Source organism: Labrus bergylta, chromosome 15, assembly GCF_963930695.1.
Source record: "Labrus bergylta chromosome 15, fLabBer1.1, whole genome shotgun sequence".
In the NCBI taxonomy this organism is placed as follows: Eukaryota; Metazoa; Chordata; class Actinopteri; order Labriformes; family Labridae; genus Labrus; species Labrus bergylta.
In genome coordinates this window covers 13,258,801-13,281,955 of record NC_089209.1, presented here as the reverse complement: position 1 = coordinate 13,281,955, position 23,155 = coordinate 13,258,801, and the positions used below count along the sequence as shown (strand labels likewise).

Below are 23,155 nucleotides of genomic sequence, written 5' to 3'. Positions count from 1 at the left end.
GCTAGAAATATCCTTAATTTGTTTTGTTTGACACTTATTGAAACTTATCTGCAAATAGAAATATTTTTGACAGATGCAGATTCAAAAGATTTAACACTTTGTACCTGGAGGACGGTCTCGATATTGAATGACCTCTCCGCATGTTTTTGTCATTAGAAGACAAAAACATTTAAACATTAGTTGGGGGTGTATGAATGGGATTAGTTACTTCTGATGATACTACATAGCGATCACTACCATCAGTGTGTGAATGTGTAGGTGTGACCTGCGGCGTAAAAGCGCTTTGAGTAGTCGGAAGATTAGAAAAGCGCTATATAAGCTAAAGTCCATTTACCATTTACCAAGAAGCTAGAAATATCCTTAATTTCTTTTGTTTGACGATGAGAAAACTTGTCTGCAAATAGAAATATTTTTGACAGATGCAGATTCAAAAGATTTAACACTTTGTACCTGGAGGACGGTCTCGATATTGAATGACCTCTCCGCATGTTTTTGTCATTAGAAGACAAAAAATTGGGTTGTGGGGTTTCACTCCTGTTTGTATTGTGATGTCATAAAAATGTTAATTAAAAAAAAAAAAAAAAGAAGACAAAAACATTTAAACATTAGTTGGGGGGGTGTATGAAGTCCATTCACGTTTCCTATATTGTATATTTAACAGGTTTTCGGGCATCTTCCGCAACAATTTGAACTTTGAGTTGGATTTATTTTTTGAGAGAGGACAATAATAACGTGTTCACATCTATAAAACAAAGCGAGTGTCGCTAAGTTAAACCTATTTTTTTTGTTTAATTTCTCAAATCGCCCCTTTAGACAGCGTCCCGACCCAGAATGCATTTTGACAAGGTCTTTGAAAAAGCGGCGCGGCTAATTCAAGATGGCGGAGATGGACCAGCTGTTAGACGAGAGTGAGTAACAACAAAAAAAATATATATATTCAAGGAGTTTTTTTCACACTGTAAACACGGAAACCGTCCCTTTTCAAGTAAAAGACATAGTTTGTGTTAACTGCTATAACTGAACACACGCAGCGAGCACCACACGTCCAGGGCTGAGTTAATAAAAGTGGTCATTGGACGAAAAGGGAGACGCCGGTCTGTGCAAGTGGAGCTAACGCTTGTTAGCAGCGGAGGCTAACCATGGCTAATGTTGGAGTTGAGCAAGTTACTTTAGCCGAACTGGGTAAACAAATAACGTTAGCTTAGCTGTGTGCTAACGCCTGCTAGCATCACAATCGCAAGCAGTGAGAAACAAAATAACTGGTGGGAATGACTCACATTGTGTCGTCGTGTTATCTCCGTGTGTTTACACTCCGTATTTTGTTTCTGTGTCACTTTTTTCTTTTGTACATTTTAACGCCCGTTAGCGCTGGTTCACATGGTAACGCGTTGTTGTTCATTCTGACAAGCTGTTCAGTGAGAAAGTACAGCGATCACACGTTTAATAATCAACATCTAGAAACAGCCTTCTCTGTCGATACGTGTGTGTGTGTGTGTTTTATGACACAGTAAGTATCATTTGGTTGAATTCACTCTTCCAGGTGTTGTTTGTGTTTGACAGCTCAGTTTTTTTTGGGGGGGGGGTTTAAGGCCTAACTGGCTCTGCGTAAGCTTTGTCCAACTTCACCACCATGGATACTGACATGGTTTAAAGGACTCTGCTATAGACGTGTACGTGCTGTTTCTATGATAGCACTAAATGAATTAAAGTCCCTTAATCAGAAGAGGATTGTGATCTTGTTTTATGTGTGAGATGTTCTGCATTAAATGTGTTTTTTGATGCCTGATTGAGTGTTATTGTTGATTGGTGTCATATTTGTCTTTTTCAGGCTCCTCAGCAGAGGCACTTGTCAGTCTAAAAGGTATGTGGGCAGTATTTTTTTTTTTAGCTGTCTTATGTTTCTGTACATTTGTTCTTGGCACTGTGTCTGAGTACGTCTAAGATTGCCGGAGAGTGAAGTCTCAATTTCTGGCCCAAAATCACTTTGTCGATTAATGAAGACGATCCTGTTTCAGATTCTGCTGTCTGTTCCCTAGCTTATACATTAGTTTTTCCTGATTGGAAGTGCTCAGGAGCATTAAGTCATTGATTGGATTGGGCTTGCACACTTTATCGATACGCTTAAAGTTTCATGCAGGGACATGGCTGCAGCAGCCGAGTCCAGCTCAAGATGGCCGTGGCTGAAGAGAGCCGTTCCACAGTTGGGAACCCTTCTGCAGGTGAAGGCTAGTCAGTCTTCGCTGCCCCCACTCAGGCGAGGTGTTCAGGTTAAGGGGCGAAACCACCTGAGACCCTGAGATATCCCTGCTGACGATGCAGAAGGGTTACAACAACGTGGATGCTCCAAGAAATACCATCTCGGAAGAAGATCTGTATCACCATAGTTAGTGTAGTTCTTACAGTTGCAGCTTGTGGCAAAGCATCTCTGATGTTTACTTCACCTTACATTTATAGATATAGGGTTCAAATTAAGTTTCGTCTTTGATGATTTGAAAGGAGTTTTAAGTCTGATTGCAGCTTTGAGTATTTGATAATGACTAGGTCCCCCTAAGGACTTTCATAAGGTGTCCTTAGACAATTCCAAATAAAACATATTTGTTTTGTTTTACAGAGGGGAGTTTGTCCAACACTCTGAATGAAAAGAACAACTTTCCAAGAGCTCACAACACCCGGGGAAGGCATTCCTCCCTCACAATGGACACGGTAAGAGCTACACACACAAAGCTCCCTTCTATCAGCATTATAAGTGCTTAGCTGTAAGACATTGACTTTATAGTAAGTCAATTTGTACAATAACGTTCAACACCATTTTATCTCATGTTCATCTCTTCGTGTCTAGCTTCCACAGAGTAAAGTTAAAAATGTAAATATAGCCTAATAAGACAAAAACGTAGAACCAAATAGGCATACAGATGAGCTTGATGAATGAAAGAAGGTTAACTCTTTATTTACATTGTCAGCAATTAAAGCGCTCCTGTTTGATAAGGACGTGGTTAAGTTGATGTTGATTGTGTGGTCACTTGGCTCATTGTCTCTTTGCAATAAACTTGATGGATCATTTCATTTGAATGCTTTCTTCAGTTTAGTATTATTATTGCATGCAAGTGTGATGTGAAAATGCAGTTTTGAGCGGACGATCTAGTACACCTGCAACTGGTCTGCACATGATCTCATAAAAATCTACCTTTCCTATTTTGTCCTTGCAGCCCACACGGAGCTCGAAGAGGAGCCGCTTGTTTCGGGAGGAGGATGAGCAACCCCAGCAACGTGTCCCTTCCAGGTCCCCTCGGAGGAGCCAGAGGGTCTCCACCACACCACAGGTGAAAGCTTGAGCTGCCAATCATTATTATTTTAAAATGAATCGGTGAAATTCAATGCTTGATCGCCATTAACCCCATTTGTTTTGGTCTGGTTAGCTCATGTCTCTATTTGCAAAAAAATAAGTATATGGGGGATGAGTTTTTTGATAACTCATCTGTTTTGATTGTATGAGGAAAAATGTTAGTCACAAAAGGTGCGTAGCGGACCTAATTGAAAGGCGGGCACGTTGTAGCGGTTTGTCAGGAGACTTAAAACCCGCTCCATCTTAACTTGTCGTTAGATTGACTGAAAGTAAGGGTGAGACTTCATTTCAAGTCTTTGAAAGCCCCCTGCAGTAACAGATGGGTGACGTCACTCAGGCTTTGTCTGTTTATATGTACCTTCTATGGTTATAACATTAACAACGGCTGAAGAGAAGTGAAATGTTTGGTAGATGTAGAGGTTTTGTTCTTTTCCATCACTGTGACTAGAGGGAGATGTTGCTGTCAGTGCGGTGGCTTAGCTACGGTGTGCCTAATGGGACAAAGTGGCACACGATCAACGCAATTAAAAAATATGAATGCAGTAAGCTTTTAATGTGTTGCATTTATGGGAGCTTTTAAAAGAGAAATAAGTGCATAGAGTGTATCCAAAAACAATTGTGCTATTACGTTGTTTGATAACAGTAGCGGATTGTGGTATTGCAGAGAACTCAACTCCTGCTGCCTCTTATTTGTTAAACAGGAGCGGCAAAGCAAGAGAGGGTAAACTTGGCAAGCCTTGTGAAAATGGAGTAGTTACGGATGTGTCCCTGAGGGAAACATTTTGGGGAATGACATTGAATGAGATTTTGTCTGGTATATCCATTAAAGGCATTTCTAGTTTTTCTTTCATGTAATAATATTCATCAAACATTCATGTGTACAATACTAGTATCATGAATGACTGGGGTTTTCACTGTTTTTTTTCTTGCAGAAATTTTCAAACGTGATGACACCGGATAAGAAGGCGTCCCAGAAAATAGGGCTGAGATTGAGAAATCTCCTTAAACTACCCAAAGCTCACAAATGGTGCATCTACGAATGGTTCTATTCCAATATTGACAAGTAAAGTCTCACTTTCACCTTTCTTCAGAAATCAATTCATTTTGATGACAGAAAAGATCAATTGAGGAATGTTTTAAAGTGTTTTTTTAGACTGTGCAATAACAGAACAGAATTTGAAGGGTCAGCTGTAACAGAGTGGCAATTTCATCAGATCTTTACAAATCAATGTTTTGAATAAACCATTTTAATTTTAACTGTGTTGTGTGTTTCCCTCTGAAAAATCCATTTCTTTTTCAGACCTCTCTTTGAGGGGGACAATGAGTTCTGCCTGTGTCTAAAGGAGTCTTTCCCAAACCTGAAAACAAGGAAGTTAACACGGGTAGAATGGGGAACAATCAGGAGACTGATGGGGAAACCCAGACGGTATGCTGCAGTCTTAAAGCTGTCCACAACATTTCCTTCATTATGTTGGTTTACATTCTCGTCTTACATTCTGAAGTGCGGGATGTTTTTTCTTCCCTTTGTGTTGTACTATTTTTGTACCCTGAGTCTTTAAAGATATAATCATTAAGCGCTGTAACTTGTCTCCTCCAGGTGTTCGTCAGCGTTCTTTGACGAGGAGCGGACAGCGCTGAGACAAAAAAGGCAGAAGATGCGTCTGTTGCAGCAAAGAAAACTTTCTGATGTGTCAAACTGCAAAGACCTTCCAGATGAAATCCCCCTGCCACTCATCATAGGAACCAAAGTCACTGGTAAGGTGACAGAAATGTACACACACTACAGTTAGTTCATATGGGTGTTGATCGAGTATTGATCATTTTCATGACTATGTTAAGATCAAAGAAAAGTACCGCTGTGGCACTGGTGGCGCAGTGGTTAGTGCATGCTCCATGTATGGAGGCCATGGTCCTCCAAGCGGTTGGTCCAGGTTCAAATCCAGCCTGTGGCTCCTTTCCCGCATGTCATTCCCTACTCTCTCTCTAACTGATTTCCAACTCTGTCCACTGTCCCATCTCTCCATTAAAGAAACAAAAAAGCCCAAAAATAAATCTTGGGGGAAAAAAAGATCCACAAAAAAAACAAAAAAAAAAATTTCACTGTGTGTAAAATGGCTGATAAAGAAATCTACACTTCCCAATCTACACTAGGGTAAGTAAGGATATTTGTATCGTGGAGCCAGTACATATTGTAATGATTGATTTTTTGTATTTGTATTTGTTCAACAGCTCGACTCCGAGGTGTCCATGACGGCTTGTTCACAGGGCAGATAGATGCAGTGGATACCAGCGCTGCAACATATCGTGTAACCTTTGACCGCAGTGGCTTGGGAACACACACTGTGCCTGACTACGAAGTCCTGGTAAGAGTTGCGGGGGGGGGGGGGGGGGGGGCTTGCTGTTATAACACATCTACTGTATCCAAGTCTGTGTTTAGACTTTTGACTATTGCTAGTACAGTAATACTACCTGAAATGCAGTCTGTAAAGCTGGAATAAGTCATAGATGTGCAATATCTGTACAAAGCAGTTTGATGATACATGTGGTTATGATTGTTTTCCAGAGCAATGAGCCCAACGAGACCATGCCTATTACAGCCTTTGCCCAGAAGCATCGGGCGTCCCGCTACATGCAGAACCTCACAACTCCGCCCAGAGGGCCTTATCCGTCCGCTACCACTCCTGTGCTCATGGTACTGTAGACATGAATGTAATGTGCTGTGTCGTCACAGTGGTTTATGATTTCTGGTACTGGTTTAAGTCTGCTTCAGTTTTGGAAGTTAAGCTATATGGGAAAGCAGCTGATGAGGGTTTTGTTGAGCATTTCTAGCACAGGGAGTTTGTTATATATTGTAAATATTAAGTTGGTGGATTAGTGTTGTGTTGAATCAAGTCATCACATCAACATTTTATCCAGATGAAGAACAGATGAGTTTTCAACTTCTTCCCTTGAATTAGCTTAAGCTTTAATTTTCAACAAAACAAATAAAAATACAAATGTTAAGACAGTGGTCATAATACTGCATATGGGGAAACAGGACATACTACTATATTCCTACTCTTTTTATTTATTTTTTTATCTAACAGGACAATGACTCTCTCATAAACCAGTCACCATGGAGGAACAAACTGCCCGGAGCTGAGGGAGATACTCTGGGAGGATTTCCTGTCAAATTCCTTGTCCAAGTGGTAAAATTACTTCTTGTTAAATACAAATCCTAAAATTTCTGTTATTCATTGTTCTTACAAATCTTTATTTTTTGAATGACTAGACAAGGCTGTCCAAGATCCTCATGATAAAGAAAGAGCACATCAAGCACTTGAAAGAAATGAACACAGAAGCTGAGAAACTGGTACATCCTCATTATTAAAGATGATTCATGTATTGTGTCTGAGATGCAAATAACAACCCTAACTTTAAACTATGATTTTGTTTTTGTGTTCAGAAGTCTTATTCGATGCCCATCGACCTAGACTTCCAGAAACGATATGCCACCACAGTGCTTGAGCTCGAACAGCTTAATAAAGATCTCAACAAGGTGCTTCATGAAGTTCAGCAGTTCTGTTGTGAGGTTAGTCAACTGATACACTCCAGTAATATTGTTATACTTACATCGAATTTTTATGACCTGTTCCAACATTTCTAGCCTCTACGAAGAAGATTAGAGCGCCTGTTCACTTTTTCCTCAGAATTTTAAGAGATAAGTCAGACCTCAAAAGAAATGCAGTGGCCCTTATCATTTTTCTGCAAGCATCAAAATCAAACGCATCCATGTCTCTGCCCAGCTTGCTCCTGATCAGGGCATGGTTCCAGTTGACCATCCCACAGAGCTGCGGCGGCGCTGTGAAGACGAGGCCCAGCAGATGGTGCAGATGAGCAGCTCACTGAAGGACGGACAGCAGACTGTGACAAACCCTGGCCTAACACACCTCATATCCCGCCTCACCGCCCTGCTGCTACAGATCAAGGTAGAGGATATGTGAATGGATGACAGGGAGGACAGTAGGTGTACCCACCGCTGTGTTACTTCAGTAACTTTTTCACTTTAAAAAGGTGTTTTGTTTTTGATTTGTTACAGTGTTTGGCCGATGGTGGAGACTTGAATTCTTTTGAGTTTAAATCTCTGACAGACTCCCTTAATGATATCAAGGCATCGATTGATCCCTCCAACCTCAGGTAAACTCAGGTTTTCTGTATTTCTATCCAATACACAATAGCAACTTGGATTTTTGTTATAATACAATACAGTGCCACCTACAAATCTCCATTTTGTGATCGTCATAGCCTCAAATCGAGCATTTCTTTAACCGTTGTCTCGTCTGTTTTTTCTAGTTGTTTCCAGAATAATGTGGAGATCCACGTGGCACACATCCAGAGCGGTCTAAGTCAGCTGGGCAACCTGCATGCATTTTCCGCCAACAACACTAATGCAGTCTGAGACCCTACACCATCGGAACATCACACACACAAACACACATACAGGTGCATACACACAGAGGTGTGTGGTCTTTTTGAGATGGTGCTTTCACCTGAACTGTCTGAAAACTGCAAAAAAAAGAAAGTTGTGAACCATCACAGAGCAGACTCCTGTATCTTTGTGCTGAGGGAGGATGTCACATGTATTTTACCCACACATTTTATTGTATGAAAATGTTTGTGCACACATCAAACACAAACCTGAAAGTTTTTCAACTATTGCCACAAATCCACTCTCATCTCCAAACTCTCCCAGCTATTTATTGGTTTAATGTGCCAAACATCGATTCTTACAGTTTTTATAGTCCATATTTATTTATTTTTGAGTAGGTGAGTATGGTTCTGAAACAATATTTTCCTACCTGTAAAGATTTCCCCCTGTTAAGTGTTGTGTTCTGTTGCTCCACTGACGGTAAGCACAGGGAGGCTAAAGAATGTTTTATAAAATTGTTTTTTTGTAGATAATTGTACAATATCTGATTATTAGGACTATCGTCAACATTTCTGCTATGTATTCAGAAATGGCTTTTGTAATTTTGTGTGCACTGAAAAGAGATTTTGGTATTTTTATAAAGGAGAACTCTATGGTTTGGATGCCTTTTACTCCCTAAAGTTATCTTAGCTTTTCCATATTTGGCATGGCTGTTGCTGCACCCCCCCCCCCCCCCCCCACACACACACACACACACACACACACACACTCACACTAAGCCTGCATCACTGATGTAACCTCTGAAAGTTTGACTCAACCGTTTTTTCCCCAAGAGAATCTCCTTTTTAAGTTTTGTAAAGTTGTAAATGTGAGTGTCTGAGGGCAGTTGTATATAAATGTTTGTCTTTTTTATATTAAACATAATATTGCAAAGCAGGATTCGGTCTCAAATCTTTAGTTTTTTTTTATTTACATATTAAACAAATCAACATTTTTCTTTTTTTCACATTTGATTTTACACGTTTATTACTATTTTACAATAAATACAAATGAATCCTCTTACACAGATGGAGGCCTCTTATGAGACATGTGTATGTCTTTCTATCATCTCTTCTCATGCATCACATGAAGCCACCAAAGCTGGCCATGGCCTCGTTTTCCCAGTCAGAGTCTGAGTCAGTGAAGTCCTGCGCTTCATGGCCATGGAGCGGGGAGAAGTGACTGAACCTGTCCCCTGTGCTCCTCATGCGTGGATATTGAATTTGGCATCCATTCTCCTTTGGTGACGACCTGCTGAAGTTATTCGGGGTCGGGATGGGAGGAATCACAACCTTCATCTCCGGTCCAATGGTCTTGTTTGGAGGGAAATTGTCATATTCCACCAGAACCTTCGAACCTTGGCTGCCTGTCATGTTGGCATGTTGATTCTCGTTCGCTTTGGGATACAGGTGCACGTTACAGCACGGCACGTTCACACTCAGCTCGTGTTGCATCTGCTCAGGCTTCACTCTGGGTCCGTCTTTGTCGTAGATGCAGGACAGAGGCGGTTGCTCGTAGTTGCTGCTGCAGCTGCTGCTGGGCTTGGTGGGCATGCTGGTCCTGTGAGTATCTTCTCTGTTCTGGTGCATTGTGGGTCTGAAACAGTCCTCAAATCCAAAGCCTGCGGTCCTGTGGGCCTCAGCTGTGTGATTGTTGTCAAAAACTGAAAGAGGAGAATGCAAAGATAAAGCAATAAGTAAAATATAGGAATGCACCAAAAAGGACATTCAAGTTGCAATAGCCATTTTCGTCACACATGTAAGGACTTGAATATCTATTGATTCTAAAAACTACAAGAGATGAATCAAGATACTATAAATTACACTTTTCAACTTAATCGAAGGACTACCATATTTTTGTGATTCTTTTGTGTTAAGATTACCTTTTTCTGCTACCAGTCGGTTCTGGATTTGACTGAAGGGTCCAGCTGCAGGCGTGTTGGCGACCTTCATGGACACCGATGACCCAACTTGACGACGAGATTTTGCCCTTCTGTTCTGAAACCACACCTGGTATATTATGGGGAAGAATAAACAAAACAAACGTAAGAATATGAAGCACATATTGAATAAAATCCTCCCACATGTTTGGGTCAGGTTATCAGGGTTGGGATCTGATAGAGTCATTACCTGAATTCTTGACTCCGGCAGCCCGGTCAGCGCCTCCAGCTTCTCTCGCAGGTAGATATCAGGATATTTGGTGTCAGAGTAAACTTTCTCCAGCACCTCAATCTGCTGCTGGGTGAAGTTAGTCCTCTTCCTCCTGTGGGTCAGGATTGCCACGCATTTATCCGCCCTCTGTACTGAGTTTGAAGAGCTGAAGTAGTGTGTAACACCTGTGGCTCCGAAATCTGGAAATTTAAGCACACAAGTGTTACATGACTTTGAATCACAGACGCGTGACTTGTGCGTAAATTACGCACAGAACGAGCTGCAATGTGGCCGTTCACGTAGAACCACGACGCAGGCATCTATTGTGTCAACAAATAATAATAATAAAAAAAAACGTTTCAGATGTAAAAATGTAGTTTTGACCAACCTGGATTCACCGTGCTGCTCATCTGCAGAGCTCCTTCATGATACATCTGGAAAGGATTCAGATCCCCGACGCGCATATTCCCATGAACTGAAGACATGATCCCTACTGTCTTATCTCCACAGACTGACTGAGTTTGAGTCCCGTGCGCCCACTGGGGTTAAATACCCCTGCGATCAAAGGTGCTGCTGCCGGTACGTGTGAATGGGGCGACCATCAGGGCCGGCTGGCACTGCAGCGGCCGTGCAGCGACTTCAGACGTCTGCAGGCCGCGTGAGGTGTGAAGGCCTCACACCTGGGACCTCTGCAGCGACCGCAGGTCTCTTTATAGGGGTTTTAATGGAATCTGCAGGCTCAATACACATCAGCAGTGAAAACATTTATCCTCTCTGGCATGGATAAAGCAATAATGGACCTGTAGCCTTTAAAGAGCTGCAGTCGGAAGCTGCCATTTCCTCGGAGCCTCACAAGATCTGTCGAATATAGATAACACAAATTAACACATTTTCCTGCTCTGTTCATCTTCAGTCTATATGTCATGTCATGTTGCAGAAAGTAAACACTCCCCCCCCCATTTTCTCTTATTGTTACTATTTTTATTTGGAGAGTTTGCGTATATAGTTTACTTTTTACAAAATATATTTACACCTATTCATTTTTTTTAAAACCTATATTTTCTTCAATCAGTCTAATTTGATAGTTATGAACCTGAAACTTAATATTTCTATTACAAGAACATTTGCATGCATCTTATATGCATGAATGTTTTTTTCACTGTTTCAAAAATCTGTTTGAAACAAAATATCTTGTAGATATATCTTTAAAACGAATATAAACATATTTTGATATTTGCCAATGTCACGTTTTGAAAGTGAAAGGGCAAATATGAATGTGTTTATTGAATTTGTTCACATAACTAAGTGTTTATAAAACACAGCGTTCATATGTTGGAGAAGTGTAAACGAATGTTTTCTTAATATATGACACCTTGTTTCATAAACAATTATATTTACATCTTTTATTGACTCTGAATCTGCAACATGGCTTAATTTTCTCTCTAGAAACGTTTCCTTTGACTTAGCTATCTACGGCTATGTCTAAGATTTTTAAATATCCAGGTGTTTAGATGTCAGCTCCTCTAATGTTTGTAGGAAATTTTGCTTCCTGCCTCATTTAGTGACAACAAAGTCCATGTCAATACACAAATCTGAGTTCAAACGCTCTCTGGAGTGGGCACTTGTTACTGAATGGGTCACCTTCATTTGACTCAGAGGGGGATCAAGTCAATAGGTCAGTCACAACACAGACACACTAATTTGTTCACACATATTTGAACACGATTTGGAAAATAATCCAAATTGATTTATCATTTTATTTTTGTAAATAGTTGGGCAATTATATGTTGAAAATGTATAATGATATTTAATCACTTTGGGTGTGGGGTGACATGACATTGCGGTATGAAATGATTGCTCAACTTTTCCTGCAGCCTGACTCATATAATTTATTATGTAACTGAGTTTAAATCATTGAGACGTAGATTTTGCTTTTGGCAAACTGAGTCAGAGTTTTATTATTCTGTCTGATGTAGACCTAAAAAAATACAGCTAAAAAAACCACCAAAATACTTGACAGCCATTGTGTCAATTCTGAACATCCGCTACGGCTCTTTTTGATCTCTGTACTCTGACATTCGCAGCATCATTCATGTAGGATGTGCCTGTTGTTGATACAGACGTTCATGGTTCAAAGGTGGCTTTGTCTTAGGGCCCTAATTGGGTATTGCCTTCATGTACAGAGCAGATATGCTAAAATCAGGGGGTTGAAGTTCCTGATCTTTGTTATAGTACAATGACAGAAAATCCAGAGCTATATCTAGAAAATGAGCCATAAAAGCCATAAAAGCCTCATATATTTATCTGTGGCATGAAAGCTCCAGCTACAATCAATACAAGTTCTAATTTGAACACACTTCTGCTGTTATTTCAGTATTTTAACTGATTTTTCAGCTTGAAGACTCTGATAGCGATGCTTTATTTTATTTAATTAGATTAATGCTAAAGTTAAATCTTGCAGATATTGACTCAACTTCCAAACATTAAATAGCACAAACAGTACCAGCCATTTCCAGTTGGCAGTTGACTTTGTAGACACACACAAAAGCATATTCACACCTCGCCTGACCGCTCTCTAACCCACAGTTAAACCACTATACATTTAACCAGCAGACAGACAGGCCATTTATCCTCACAAGTTTGCAGCTACATGTTATAATGTCAGCTGTCTTATGGGCCTTTGTTATGAGTCCAGTCATTGTGTATTTGATTTTTTTTTTTTTCAAGGAGTTAGGAGGACCATATAACCTATGTTAGTACAAAGCTTGGCTACAAACACATTTTCACCTGTGTAAATATAATTTCATAACCAAAATTCAAAGATCCCTGTTTTTGTTCTAATACCACAAAAACCCTATTGAAATATTATTAAAACACCCAAATATTGTAATACTGTTCATGCTATAATTGAACAAAATGTAGTTTATTTTGTCTGCTTGAATTTGTGTGAGAATTTGCCGCCATAGACAATTTATAGGTGTATGTAATTTGCTTTTTATTTTTTTTGTGAAATAATTTGAACATTGTTTTTTGTTTATTGTATTTTCGTGCTTTTCATTTTTGTTTTGTATTTTTGATATGTTTGATTTTATTTGTTATGTCTGAAATAAATGTAATAAATCAATCAATTTATAGGTATTGTCCCTGAACTGGATGTATATTTAAAAAGCGTTGTGGTTTGTGAAAGAGGATTAACTTCAAACAGAATCACAAATTTCACCACGTATGTATTTTGTTTTCCTAAATAAAACCACAAATAGTAGCAAAGAATTTAAGTCCTGAGAGTTATTAAAATCGCGTTGTCTGTAAATATTTATCCCGTGGGTTAAAGCGTCGTCATTATTTCGCTTTTACGTAGGGGGGAAAAAAAAAAAAAAAAAAAAAATCTCCCGGAACTTCCGCCAAGTCTAAACGGAAGTAGGTACGTGGCCGCTTCAGCTGACAGTCTACATGATGGCGACAGAGGTTCAGAGCGGCGACCTCGACAGCGCTACTTCCAGCCGGCTCGAAGTTTCCATCGATGGCCTCACCCTCAGTCCCGACCCGGAGGGCGAGCAGGTCCCGGTGGAGGAGCCGGACCCCAGCCCCGAGGAACCGGAGGCCGACACGCCGGGTGCCGCCGCGGAAGGCGAAGATGGAGAGTCTGCCAAATCCGCGATAGAGAGCAAATGGGGCTTTCCTCTACAAGAGCTCTACGGAATGGGCCTTAAATTCTTCAAAGGTACTTGACGTTTGTTATCCTCTTGACAGCTGTGACGCGTGGGAACCGCTAGACTGCGAACCGACCCTTTAAAAAAAAATACGAGACGCTAAGCTATTGGCTAACATTAGCAGATTGCTGTCAGGGATCCCTGCTGTCAGGCGCACCGCTACATTAGCTTCAGAGCTAACGTGACGCCAAGACAGCTAACACGGGTCAAACAACCCACGGCAACACCCGAGTGTGGCCCATTTGTGGCGTGAGAACATTTGTTTTCCCCCAGCGCGCTGTTTTGTCTTGCTGTGTCTCTACTATGCACCTGTCATGAGTCTGTTTATCATGAGAACTGCTCCATCAACTAAATAAAAAAGGGTCGTAATGTAATAATCGAGCCATCCTAAAGTGCATGGGTGGCTCATAGTGATTTCTTTTGGGAGCCAAACACGCCCTCCCCCTGGCACTGCTGCGGACTGAAGACAGCCTGTTGGACAGCAGCTGACACAGATCTTTCTCTTGTTAAATGAAAAGCTGTGGCAGTATTGAGGTTACATCCACAGCCACAGATCCATGTCCCCATAGTTCATGATGATTCTTAAAGCTACCCTTTCCCTCGGGCTTGCAGAGCTCTATGACCACTAACCCTGCTCCTCTACCACTCCCTTGCTGCTGCCAGTATTATTTTTCTATAGGAAATACAGGAAAACATGCCAGCGGATGATTTGTACATCCATGCTTACAGAACTGGAAGGTATATTTTTTTTAACCACGACAGTCTGAATAAATAATTCCTCTTTTAAAGGAATACAATGGACACTGTAGTGTCACTTTGCTGAAAGCAGAACAATTGTATTATTGGAGCTACAAGAAGTTGAAAAATCAATACTCATCTGTTAAGCCTTCATAACATTTTTGTGAAGACACAGCGAGTGAAACCAGCAGACCGTATCCAAGTATATCACGCTACCTGTCATAATTGAAATGATTTATTTATCGCGTCAATAGGCATCATGTTCAGCCTTTTTGTGGCTAAACCTAGCGTGTGTTGTCAGGGACATGTATAAGCTATTTGAACACTAGACTGTTGTACTGTTTTATCAGGACGTGTCCATTGTGACGACTGTGCAAACAGGTTTGGCCTGGTTGCCACTTAGTGTTATGGTAATCTGTGCAATGTATTTCTAGTCAGTCAGGGTTAGGCTCAGTTTCGTAACTTGAATAGAGCTGATTCCTGCCTCACCTTGTATTTCTGAAGTTTCAGGGGGATTAAAGTGATCTTGCTAAGTTATTGTCGGTGTCTGACTGTAATTGTTATCTTTTAAAAACCACAGTTCTTGTTAATACTGAACTGTGGTATTGGCTTTTTGCTGCATGGAAATAAAACGGATGCAAACTCATTGATTCCATCTCGCTGTTCCCAGATAAAGATGGCAAGGCCTTCCACCCCACTTATGAGGAGAAGCTTCGATTGGTAGCTCTGCACAAACAGGTGTTACTGGGCCCTTACAATCCAGATGCTTCACCAGAGGTTGGCTTCTTTGATGTCCTGGGCAACGACCGCAGGTAACACCCGAAGACATCTGTACATGTGTGACCTTTGAACTGTGGAAGGCCACCTTCGCAATTTAGCTGTCCTTCAGGAAATATGCACACAGAAAAAGTATTACCATGGTCAAATTATAAGCCACTTTTATGTATCAAAATGTTATTAAAGATATCAACTGTTTTACTGCCTCATTAATTGTATATCAAATTATTTAAGGTTTCCTAAATGCATACATTCCCACTTAGATGATATAAGATGGTTATGATTGTTAAAAAAAAAAAAGCAGTTGGTTATCCTTGTTTCTTTTTTATGTTAAAACATAGTTGTTAAAAATGCGGCACACCTTGTAACTGTGAGAAAAAAAGCTTGGTTGATGAGTGGCTCTGCTTCCTCTACTATCTATCCTCTCCTTCTTTCTCCCTCTGTATGCAGAAAAGAGTGGGCCTCTCTGGGCAATATGGAGAAGGAGGATGCCATGGTGGAGTTTGTGAAGATGCTGAACAAGTGCTGCACTCTCTTTGCTCCCTACGTCATCTCACACAAGATCGAAAAGGAGGAGCAAGAGAGGAGAAGGTAGGATCTAATTTTTCTATTCCCCGCAGAGGGATCCCGCAAGTACAGCGGTTATATACAGACTCTTTTCACCTTGTCCTATATGCAGAAGCTGTGAAGCAGCAAGATAAATATTTTACAGACGACTGAATGAATGTTAATCCCCTTTGTTACTTTTGTTCGTCCCTAGGAAAGAAGAAGAGGAGCGTCAGCGACAGGAAGAGGAGGAGAGGGAGCGACAAAGGCAGGAGGAGGAAAGACGGAGGCTTGAGGAGGAAGAGAGGCTGCGGAGAGAGGAGGAGGAAAGGAGACAAGCAGATGAAGAGAGACTACGGATTGAGCAACAGAAGTAAGTGTGGCGTATTCTGTCCGTCTGTAACTATTCTCTCGATGTTAAACACTTAATAATTTCCACTGTCCACTATTGTCTCCTCCCCATTTTCTCCTTTTCAACTACCTCTTGTACTTTTTTTTTTACAGACAACAGATCATGGCAGCCTTGAATGCTCAGACAGCGGTACAGTTTCAACAGTATGCTGCTCAGCAGTACCCAAACAACCCAGAGCAACAGCTGGGCCTCATTCGTCAGCTACAGGAGCAGCACTACCAGCAGTATATGCAGCAGCTCTACCAGGTCCAGCTGGCCCAGCAACAGGTAGGTGGTCAGAACCTCACCAGGATAGCAGTTTTGTGGACGTTGCAGTGTTGCATGCATTTAAATGAAATCAGATGAAAACAGGAGTCTGAGCTCCTCCAAGCAGCATAAAAGAAAGGAGACATCACATTCTTTCTTTATATCCATATTTTGCTTTTCCATGTTTAGTCAGTGTTGTTTTCCTATTTCAGGCGGCCTTACAGAAGCAGCAGCAGGCTGATTCGATGGTGCAGGGCACTCTGGAATCAAACTGTTTCAACAGTGGCGAACCCGTCGCCGCCTCAGCAGCAGGGCCACTGTGTGCGGCTTCACCACCTGCGGGCGAAGAAGTTCCTACGGTCAATGGGGGCCAGTCAGACTCATACTCAGAAAGCATGGACCGTGAGCCAGAGCCTGAGCCAGCAGAGGAGGTCTCAGAAAACGGGCCTTTATTAGGTTAGTAGGCTGTTAATATGTTTGTCTTGTTTAAAAAAAAAAAAAAAAAAAAAAAAAAAAAAACATAAACCACAGGAGGTGACTTCATGTAGAAAAGACTCAACACTGTCCAGATTGTTGGACTGCTGCTAATAGCTACAGGGAAGGAGAGGAAGCTTTTTGTGAAACAAACAAAGCCTTATAACAGAATTGAAACCTGATTCTTATCTGCTGTGTCCTTGTTGATGTGACCTGGAGGGCAGGGAGGAAAGGAGCTGGAACAAGTGATACATGATAGTCTGCTAACTTAGCTATTGTTCAAACAACACGCGCTGCTAACAAAAAGGTTAAGTGAACAAGGCCTTGGTCTAAATTCAAAACCTACAGCCTAAATTGAATAAATCCACTGAGGTCTGCTGTTTACTCTCTAAATAACGTTTACAGGAAAGATAGATGGGTATCAGGAAAATGATTCTTTGCTGTATATGCATACATGTCTTCTCTAATTCTCTTGTATAAACTGAAGACAGACGAGGCTCATTTGTCGCGCTAGCTAGGTAATTCAGTTCATGCTGGTATGACGGAGTATGAGGCTAATTTGGAATTAAAAATCAAACATTACTTTTCCCAAATGTGAAACCATTGTAAGCTGACCGTCTTGGCAGGTTGTAAATAGTAATCTTTCCTTTATCACAGCAGACTCCCCACCAGTTATAGCTGCTCCCTCCATGTGGACACGGCCACAGATCAAGGACTTCAAGGAGAAAATCCGTCAGGACGCAGACAGTGTGATCACCGTGGGGCGTGGCGAGGTGGTAACAGTGCGTGTGCCCACTCACGAGGAGGGCTCTTACCTGTTCTGGGAGTTTGCCACAGACTATTATGACATCGGCTTCGGAGTCTTCTTCGAGTGGACGGATGCGGCTTCTGCTTCTGTTAGTGTGCACGTGTCAGAGTCCAGTGATGAGGACGAGGAAGATGAAGGTGAGTAGTGGGTGTTAAGGCTGTGTGAGGCAGTGTTTGATTGTTTTCATGTATGGCAGCAAGGTTGGATCAACCTGTGGTTGTTGTTATAAACATAGATTCTGGTGAATATACCTGCTTAAAAAACGTTTGTTGTACTTCCTGTGATGCATTGTGTGTTTAGATGTACACTTCCTTTCCATCATGTGATTTAAACAAAATATATGCAAAACAGACATTTAGTAATCAGACTTTGTCATCTGATCTTTCATAATAGTCTTTCCTTAGCATACTATATGGGTCACAAGAGCAGTCACTCTCCATTGTTTTCTCAATTAGTTTCTGTTGCTCCAGTCATTGTACCATGAAGAGATGAATAACTAGTTTTGTAAAAAAAAGTTTTACTCTTATGTTTAGAGCTAGCCTACAACATAGCTAAACATCTCATGAAGTCTCCTCAAGAGGAGGAAATCCTGCTTGTGTTTCTTGGTTGGAGCCAGAGCGGGAATAGAAATTGTTGCATTTTCAAGTTTAAAGGACTTAATTTGCAGTGAAGTTGGCCTTGTTTTGTTGGTTGGATTGACTGTATTGAACAGCTTTTGACAGATATGCCAGTTATTTTTTTTTTAAATCAGTTGTACAAGTCTGCTTAGTTAGAAGCTGTGTATTTATGTAAAACCATAACGTCAATCCTTGTTTTGCACAGGAGATTGAGACACATTCTGTCATAAATCTTGAATACCTATTTTGTAGTTTGCAAGTTCAAAACTGGATCCAACAATTAAGAATCTCTTCCTAAAGGAGTTTATCATGATATATAATTTATGATGGTATGTTATGTCATGACATTTGCACCTTAATTATGATGCCCAAGGGTAAACCATGAGAAAAGACGAGTGTGTGTTTGCGTGTGAGTTCTTTCGAATTGATCAGACTCATGTCCTTGTTATATCCACAGGTGATCCTCCCAACGAGGAGGAGAAGGCGAAGAAAGAGGCAGGTAAGCCCCAGGTGGATGAGATTGTGCCGGTGTACCGGCGGGACTGTCATGAGGAGGTGTACGCAGGCAGCCATCAGTACCCCGGCCGTGGAGTCTACCTGCTCAAGTTTGACAACTCCTATTCACTTTGGCGCTCAAAGAGTGTCTACTACAGAGTCTACTACACCAGATAAGCCTGAATACTGACACAGGGGGAGCCAAGGAGTGTGTATGTTCATATATATATGTGTGTGTGTTGGTGGAGATCCGTTTGATGGCAGCCTGTATGTATGTGTGTGTGTGTGTGTGTGTTACGGTGAGTGATAGCAGATGTATTCTGGACAAAACCACCAGAGGGTGACAAAGAGACACACCTGGAGCCTAATTTTTGAGTTTGGACTGATATGTGTGTAATGTGTGGGGTGTATGCGTGTCCCAACATACACCCATGCTAGAGCCTGTCATCGAGCCTTTTGGGGGAGGAGTGTGCATTTGGTTGTATATTCACCGCCTGTCCTTGCTGTGCTCACATAGACCAAGCTGTAGGACTTTTTGCTCTCACAATGTATTTCACCACTCTTTACCCTGGGCTCCTCTTTTGTCACCGCTCCTGCCCGACACTGTCCAACGTGGCCTTGTGGCTGCTTCTGCCCTGAGTGATGCTTTCATAACCGTGAAAGGAAACCCTGCGCTGAGTCCAACACTTTGTGAGCCAGGGTTTCCTGTATGGTGGCTGTTTATACCACAGATGACACATTGTTGAAAATCAAATGATACTGCAAATGTTCTTTATAACACAATGCCTCTGTTCCATAGAGAGCTTCTGGTCTTGACCAAGTCTCGCTAACGCATTTTGTACACCATCCAAAACAAACGTTGTCATCTTTCTTGTTGTTTAAACTGTTGTCCATTATATTTTCCCAAGTCATCATGGAAAGATAAAGAGCTAAGAGTTTACTTAGTGGACAAAGTGCAATTTTGGCTAAGTCTTACACATAAAACAATCTTCCACCTTTATTTCTTTATACAGTCTGTTAGCCACAGTGCACTAGGAGCATATTTTTTCTTGTTGGCAAAATTTATGAAGGACATAGTTTAGGATGAACTCCAAATGAAGAAGCAAGTATAAACTTTAACTTTTGGCTTTTTGAAAATCAAAACAACAAAAATCAATAAATATTTGTTTCCCCATTCTCCTACAGATTTTTATTTCATCCATGCTGTTTACTATGTTCCATTAAAAGCAGTTGCCTCAGTACATATTTACAAAAGTGTCCATGTTCCTAAATTTACTCCTCATGACTTCTTACATAAGATTATCTACGCTCGTTGCTCATCAGTTCAAATGATATATATTAAAAAAAGGAGCCAGTATTAAGATGGATGTATACTGATATCACCTGGGAATTTTTTGTAGTTATTGTTCTGTGTGTCTAGACACCTAACGATAATACAAATGTCATAACACACTGTTACATCTCTGCAGCTCTCAAAATACACTGTTGATGCCGTTTTCTTCCTGTTATAAATGAATTTATTGTCATCTCATCTAAGTTAACATGAATAAAGTGAGATGGTGTAGACTTGTTTTTGTGACGTGGTTGCTTACTTGCTCAGTTTTTACATCTGAAGTGTTCAACTTTTCATTTGCAGTCAAAACTTAAATCCATTGTTGCTCAGTTTCACATGCTTTGTGTACGAAACACCCAGGTGCATTATGAACATTGTGTTCAGCAGGCGTCAGAGACATTTGGTTTCACTTAAATTACTCATTGAGTTGTATTTGTACATTTTTGTTTGTGTATGCAACCAAACTTTAAAGACACAGGTGGAATAACCTGCAAGTTGAGTACTCTATTAATTACCTTGTTAAGTGTTTATCATATAATTTAATTAGAGGCCACTCCTGCTTCCATTCAGTGATCTATTTAACAAATGTCACTACGTAAGGCTTAACCAAGCCATAAAGTTTAAGAAAGTCACCATTTGTTCAGATGTTTATTATTCTTTGTTTCTTATTGCTCGCCAAATGGTTTGAGCAGACGTGTTCAAGCCTTGTATGTAAATAATTCTATAAATGAGTTTATGTTTGGGTTTTTAAAAGTGGAAGAAGGCTATGAGGTTTTTGAGAATCAATGCACTGTAAAATATGATGAATGAGATTTATGTATACATTTGACCCCGAATGAAAGTCCAAAATTCGTAGGAGGTATAAAACTGCAAGACTCTATTGACATGAACGACCGAAAAGCTCATCTTTTTGTATTGTTTTGACCTGTTTGGATCTCTTATGAGTTGGAAGGTCTTTTTGGGCATATATTTAATCTTGATTAAACTTATGTTCATCTCTACAATTTGACAGTGTCTATTTCTTTCCTGCATCATTGTCTTCATTTTACACGGTCAAACCTTTGATTCATTCACTGCCAAATAAAAAGAAGAATCACAAATGTTACTAATACCTTCTTTCTGAACAACTCTTTTTGATGTGTCACGGCAGAAAAAAACAATTCTTCTCAACAACAAATTAAAGTTAAAGTAAAAATTATTATTTTCAGGACAGTTAAATGTTGATGGGCCATTGTTTCATTAGATACACCAGTCCTTTTCCTGCTGTGGTTTATCAAAATTTCTACTGTCAAAAAGGATATGTTCGGTCTTGCCTAAAAGAAAACTGGTTACTTAATAGAAGACCTTTTATAGTTTCTTAAAATTACATGTAATCAGAAGAAGGAAGTGATTTTTTTGTATGCAAAACAACAAAAACATAATGCCGCTTTACCGTCAAACACATGTTTGACAAGAAAGGACATGCGTGGATATAGCTGATAATTATTTAATTATTTCCCTGTTGCTCATGAGATGTCATTATGTGCAGCAGAAACAAACATTAATTAGATGCACCCTTAAAGTTGCTGTGTTCACTTGAAGACGCCAGGGGGCGCATTAAATACTACTACAGCGACACTTCTTGACAACTGGATATATAATATTCAAACGGTATGCTTTCATGGTGAGGCCTTGCTCTTTGGAATTTAAAGAGCTGTGTAGGGAATGTCAGGCGCTGGACTGGACACAGGCCTTGGACAAACATGCCTTGTAAGTTACACACAGAGAGGAGATAAATCACAGACAAAATGTGTTGTGCTGAGGTTATTTTAAAAGGTATGAGCAAACAACTGCCATGTCCTTTGTATAAAATGAAGGCGCTGACCAACAACTGCAGGCTAATATCATATTATAACATCATATTATTGGACCTTTGATGTCCTTTGACTTCAACTGAAAAGTTAGAATTTGGCAAGGTTTGTTTAGTGTTATCCAGTATTTATTAGCTTACTTATAATTTAAATGTGTTTATATTAAAGAAAACACAAGTGAAATTTCAAATTCACGACAGGTTATGAATGAAATAGTGACCATGTTTTGATTTCGACGTAGTCACACAAACTTCTAACTTCTCTTTTGTTTGGTGGACTCAGTCCCTCCTGTTCCGTGCTGGATACATCCGGTCCAGGTTTTCCATCAGACCGGTGACTTCACGAAGAGTCAGGTGAAGTCTCTTCTGTTTTTTTTTTTTTTTTTTTGCGTGACTCCGGTTCCAGTCGCTACAGGTGGTTTGTAGTATTTTCCGGGTTTTTATTTGTACCTTTCCTACTTTTCCTTGTGTGTGTGTGTGTGTGTGTGTGTGTGTGTGAGAGAGAGTTTTTTTTCTTTTTTTTCCTCAGCCTGCGCTCTTGTCTGGTTGAATTTGAATAGGCTTTGAGAGGCAACGTCTCCAGTGTACAGCGGCACAAAGTCCCATGCTTTGAAAAACAACAAAAAATATGGCGGGATTGAAGGATTTTACTGCCTCGCAAATCATAGCAGCCGGACAGAGGCAAAGCGACTTGGATTTGTTTTGAATCTGTAAGGTTTTTCTATTTTATTTTATTTTATTTTATGCGTGAACACTTTTCGGTCCGGCTGGAGTTATTGCTATGAAATAAACATGCCCTTCCACCAGAGGAGCATCGAGCCGCGGCGTGTGAGCAGGTTATCGGCGAGGGATGGCAGGACACCCGGGGAAGAACCCGGGAGACGTAAACTTCGAAAGCCCGTATTGTTCTCGTCACTGGACGAGGTTGGCTGTCACACACTGACCAACATAATTCACCAACTTTCCGACCTTTCTCGACATGCCAGCGACATCTTCCTCGGCATCGAGATGGAGGCGGGGATGGTGTTCAGAAGATCCTGCAGGATTCACGGGCGACTGCAAAGACTGCAGTGTGAAGTCCGCAAGTTTGACCCCAAGAACATCAAAATCCGTAAGTGTGCAGTGCTGGGGACGAGTGTCCTGTGTGCGAATCTCAAGTGTGAATATTTCCCCCCCCTTTCAAAATGTGTGAGAAAGTCAATCATTTATT

General features: G+C 40.7%; 4 protein-coding genes across 7 annotated transcripts in view; 3 read left to right on the top strand and 1 right to left on the bottom strand.

Annotated features, from left to right (window-relative positions):
• Positions 1–803: 803 nt before the first annotated feature.
• lin9 (lin-9 DREAM MuvB core complex component) lies at positions 804–8,690 on the top strand. 2 transcript variants are annotated; one of them, XM_020647383.3, is made up of 15 exons: positions 804–908; positions 1,829–1,861; positions 2,612–2,703; positions 3,207–3,320; positions 4,276–4,406; positions 4,644–4,769; positions 4,941–5,098; positions 5,573–5,706; positions 5,907–6,035; positions 6,430–6,531; positions 6,615–6,695; positions 6,789–6,914; positions 7,129–7,311; positions 7,422–7,519; positions 7,676–8,690. In XM_020647383.3, exons 1-15 carry the CDS (start codon positions 878–880, stop codon positions 7,779–7,781), a joined length of 1,644 nt encoding a protein of 547 aa, XP_020503039.2. In that variant the 5' UTR covers positions 804–877; the 3' UTR covers positions 7,782–8,690. The 2 variants fall into 2 exon arrangements, with proteins under 2 accessions (XP_020503039.2, XP_065819620.1); XM_065963548.1 differs by lacking the exon at positions 804–908 and adding an exon at positions 1,190–1,507.
• Positions 8,473–13,203, bottom strand: mixl1 (Mix paired-like homeobox). The gene is made up of 4 exons (XM_029279976.2): positions 10,329–13,203; positions 9,920–10,140; positions 9,673–9,799; positions 8,473–9,453 (listed from the first exon to the last, which is right to left on the bottom strand). Exons 1-4 carry the CDS (start codon positions 10,423–10,425, stop codon positions 8,873–8,875), a joined length of 1,026 nt encoding a protein of 341 aa, XP_029135809.2. The 5' UTR covers positions 10,426–13,203; the 3' UTR covers positions 8,473–8,872.
• A 140-nt stretch (positions 13,204–13,343) lies between these two features.
• On the top strand, positions 13,344–21,100 carry acbd3 (acyl-Coenzyme A binding domain containing 3). Of its 2 annotated transcripts, none has more exons than XM_020647409.3 (8): positions 13,344–13,661; positions 15,059–15,200; positions 15,616–15,756; positions 15,926–16,084; positions 16,216–16,390; positions 16,582–16,825; positions 17,504–17,788; positions 18,726–21,100. In XM_020647409.3, exons 1-8 carry the CDS (start codon positions 13,391–13,393, stop codon positions 18,938–18,940), a joined length of 1,632 nt encoding a protein of 543 aa, XP_020503065.1. In that variant the 5' UTR covers positions 13,344–13,390; the 3' UTR covers positions 18,941–21,100. The 2 variants fall into 2 exon arrangements, with proteins under 2 accessions (XP_020503065.1, XP_020503064.1); XM_020647408.3 differs by having other exon boundaries at positions 17,501–17,788.
• A 1,407-nt stretch (positions 21,101–22,507) lies between these two features.
• nhsl1b (NHS-like 1b) overlaps positions 22,508–23,155 on the top strand; it is a 101,443-nt gene continuing 100,795 nt past the window's right edge. For both annotated transcript variants that reach the window (XM_065964153.1, XM_065964150.1), the window contains exon 1: positions 22,508–23,056. In XM_065964153.1, the coding sequence (XP_065820225.1) occupies positions 22,738–23,056 (319 nt within the window). In that variant the 5' untranslated portion in view covers positions 22,508–22,737. The remainder of the gene's footprint in view (positions 23,057–23,155) is intronic.

Excerpts from the sequence above, each read along its gene's own strand:
- lin9 (XM_020647383.3), top strand. The coding sequence starts at position 878 with ATGGCGGAGATGGACCAGCTGTTAGACGAGA. Across the intron at positions 909-1,828 it reads GGACCAGCTGTTAGACGAGA|GCTCCTCAGCAGAGGCACTT; the intron begins GTGAGTAACAAC and ends TGTCTTTTTCAG. Across the intron at positions 6,036-6,429 it reads CTACCACTCCTGTGCTCATG|GACAATGACTCTCTCATAAA; the intron begins GTACTGTAGACA and ends TTTATCTAACAG.
- mixl1 (XM_029279976.2), bottom strand. The coding sequence starts at position 10,425 with ATGTCTTCAGTTCATGGGAATATGCGCGTCGGGGATCTGAATCCTTTC. Across the intron at positions 10,141-10,328 it reads GAGCAGCACGGTGAATCCAG|ATTTCGGAGCCACAGGTGTT; the intron begins GTTGGTCAAAAC and ends TTAAATTTCCAG. Across the intron at positions 9,800-9,919 it reads TGCCGGAGTCAAGAATTCAG|GTGTGGTTTCAGAACAGAAG; the intron begins GTAATGACTCTA and ends ATAATATACCAG.
- acbd3 (XM_020647408.3), top strand. The coding sequence starts at position 13,391 with ATGATGGCGACAGAGGTTCAGAGCGGCGACCTCGACAGCGCTACTTCC. Across the intron at positions 13,662-15,058 it reads GGGCCTTAAATTCTTCAAAG|ATAAAGATGGCAAGGCCTTC; the intron begins GTACTTGACGTT and ends CGCTGTTCCCAG. Across the intron at positions 17,789-18,725 it reads TGAGGACGAGGAAGATGAAG|GTGATCCTCCCAACGAGGAG; the intron begins GTGAGTAGTGGG and ends TTATATCCACAG.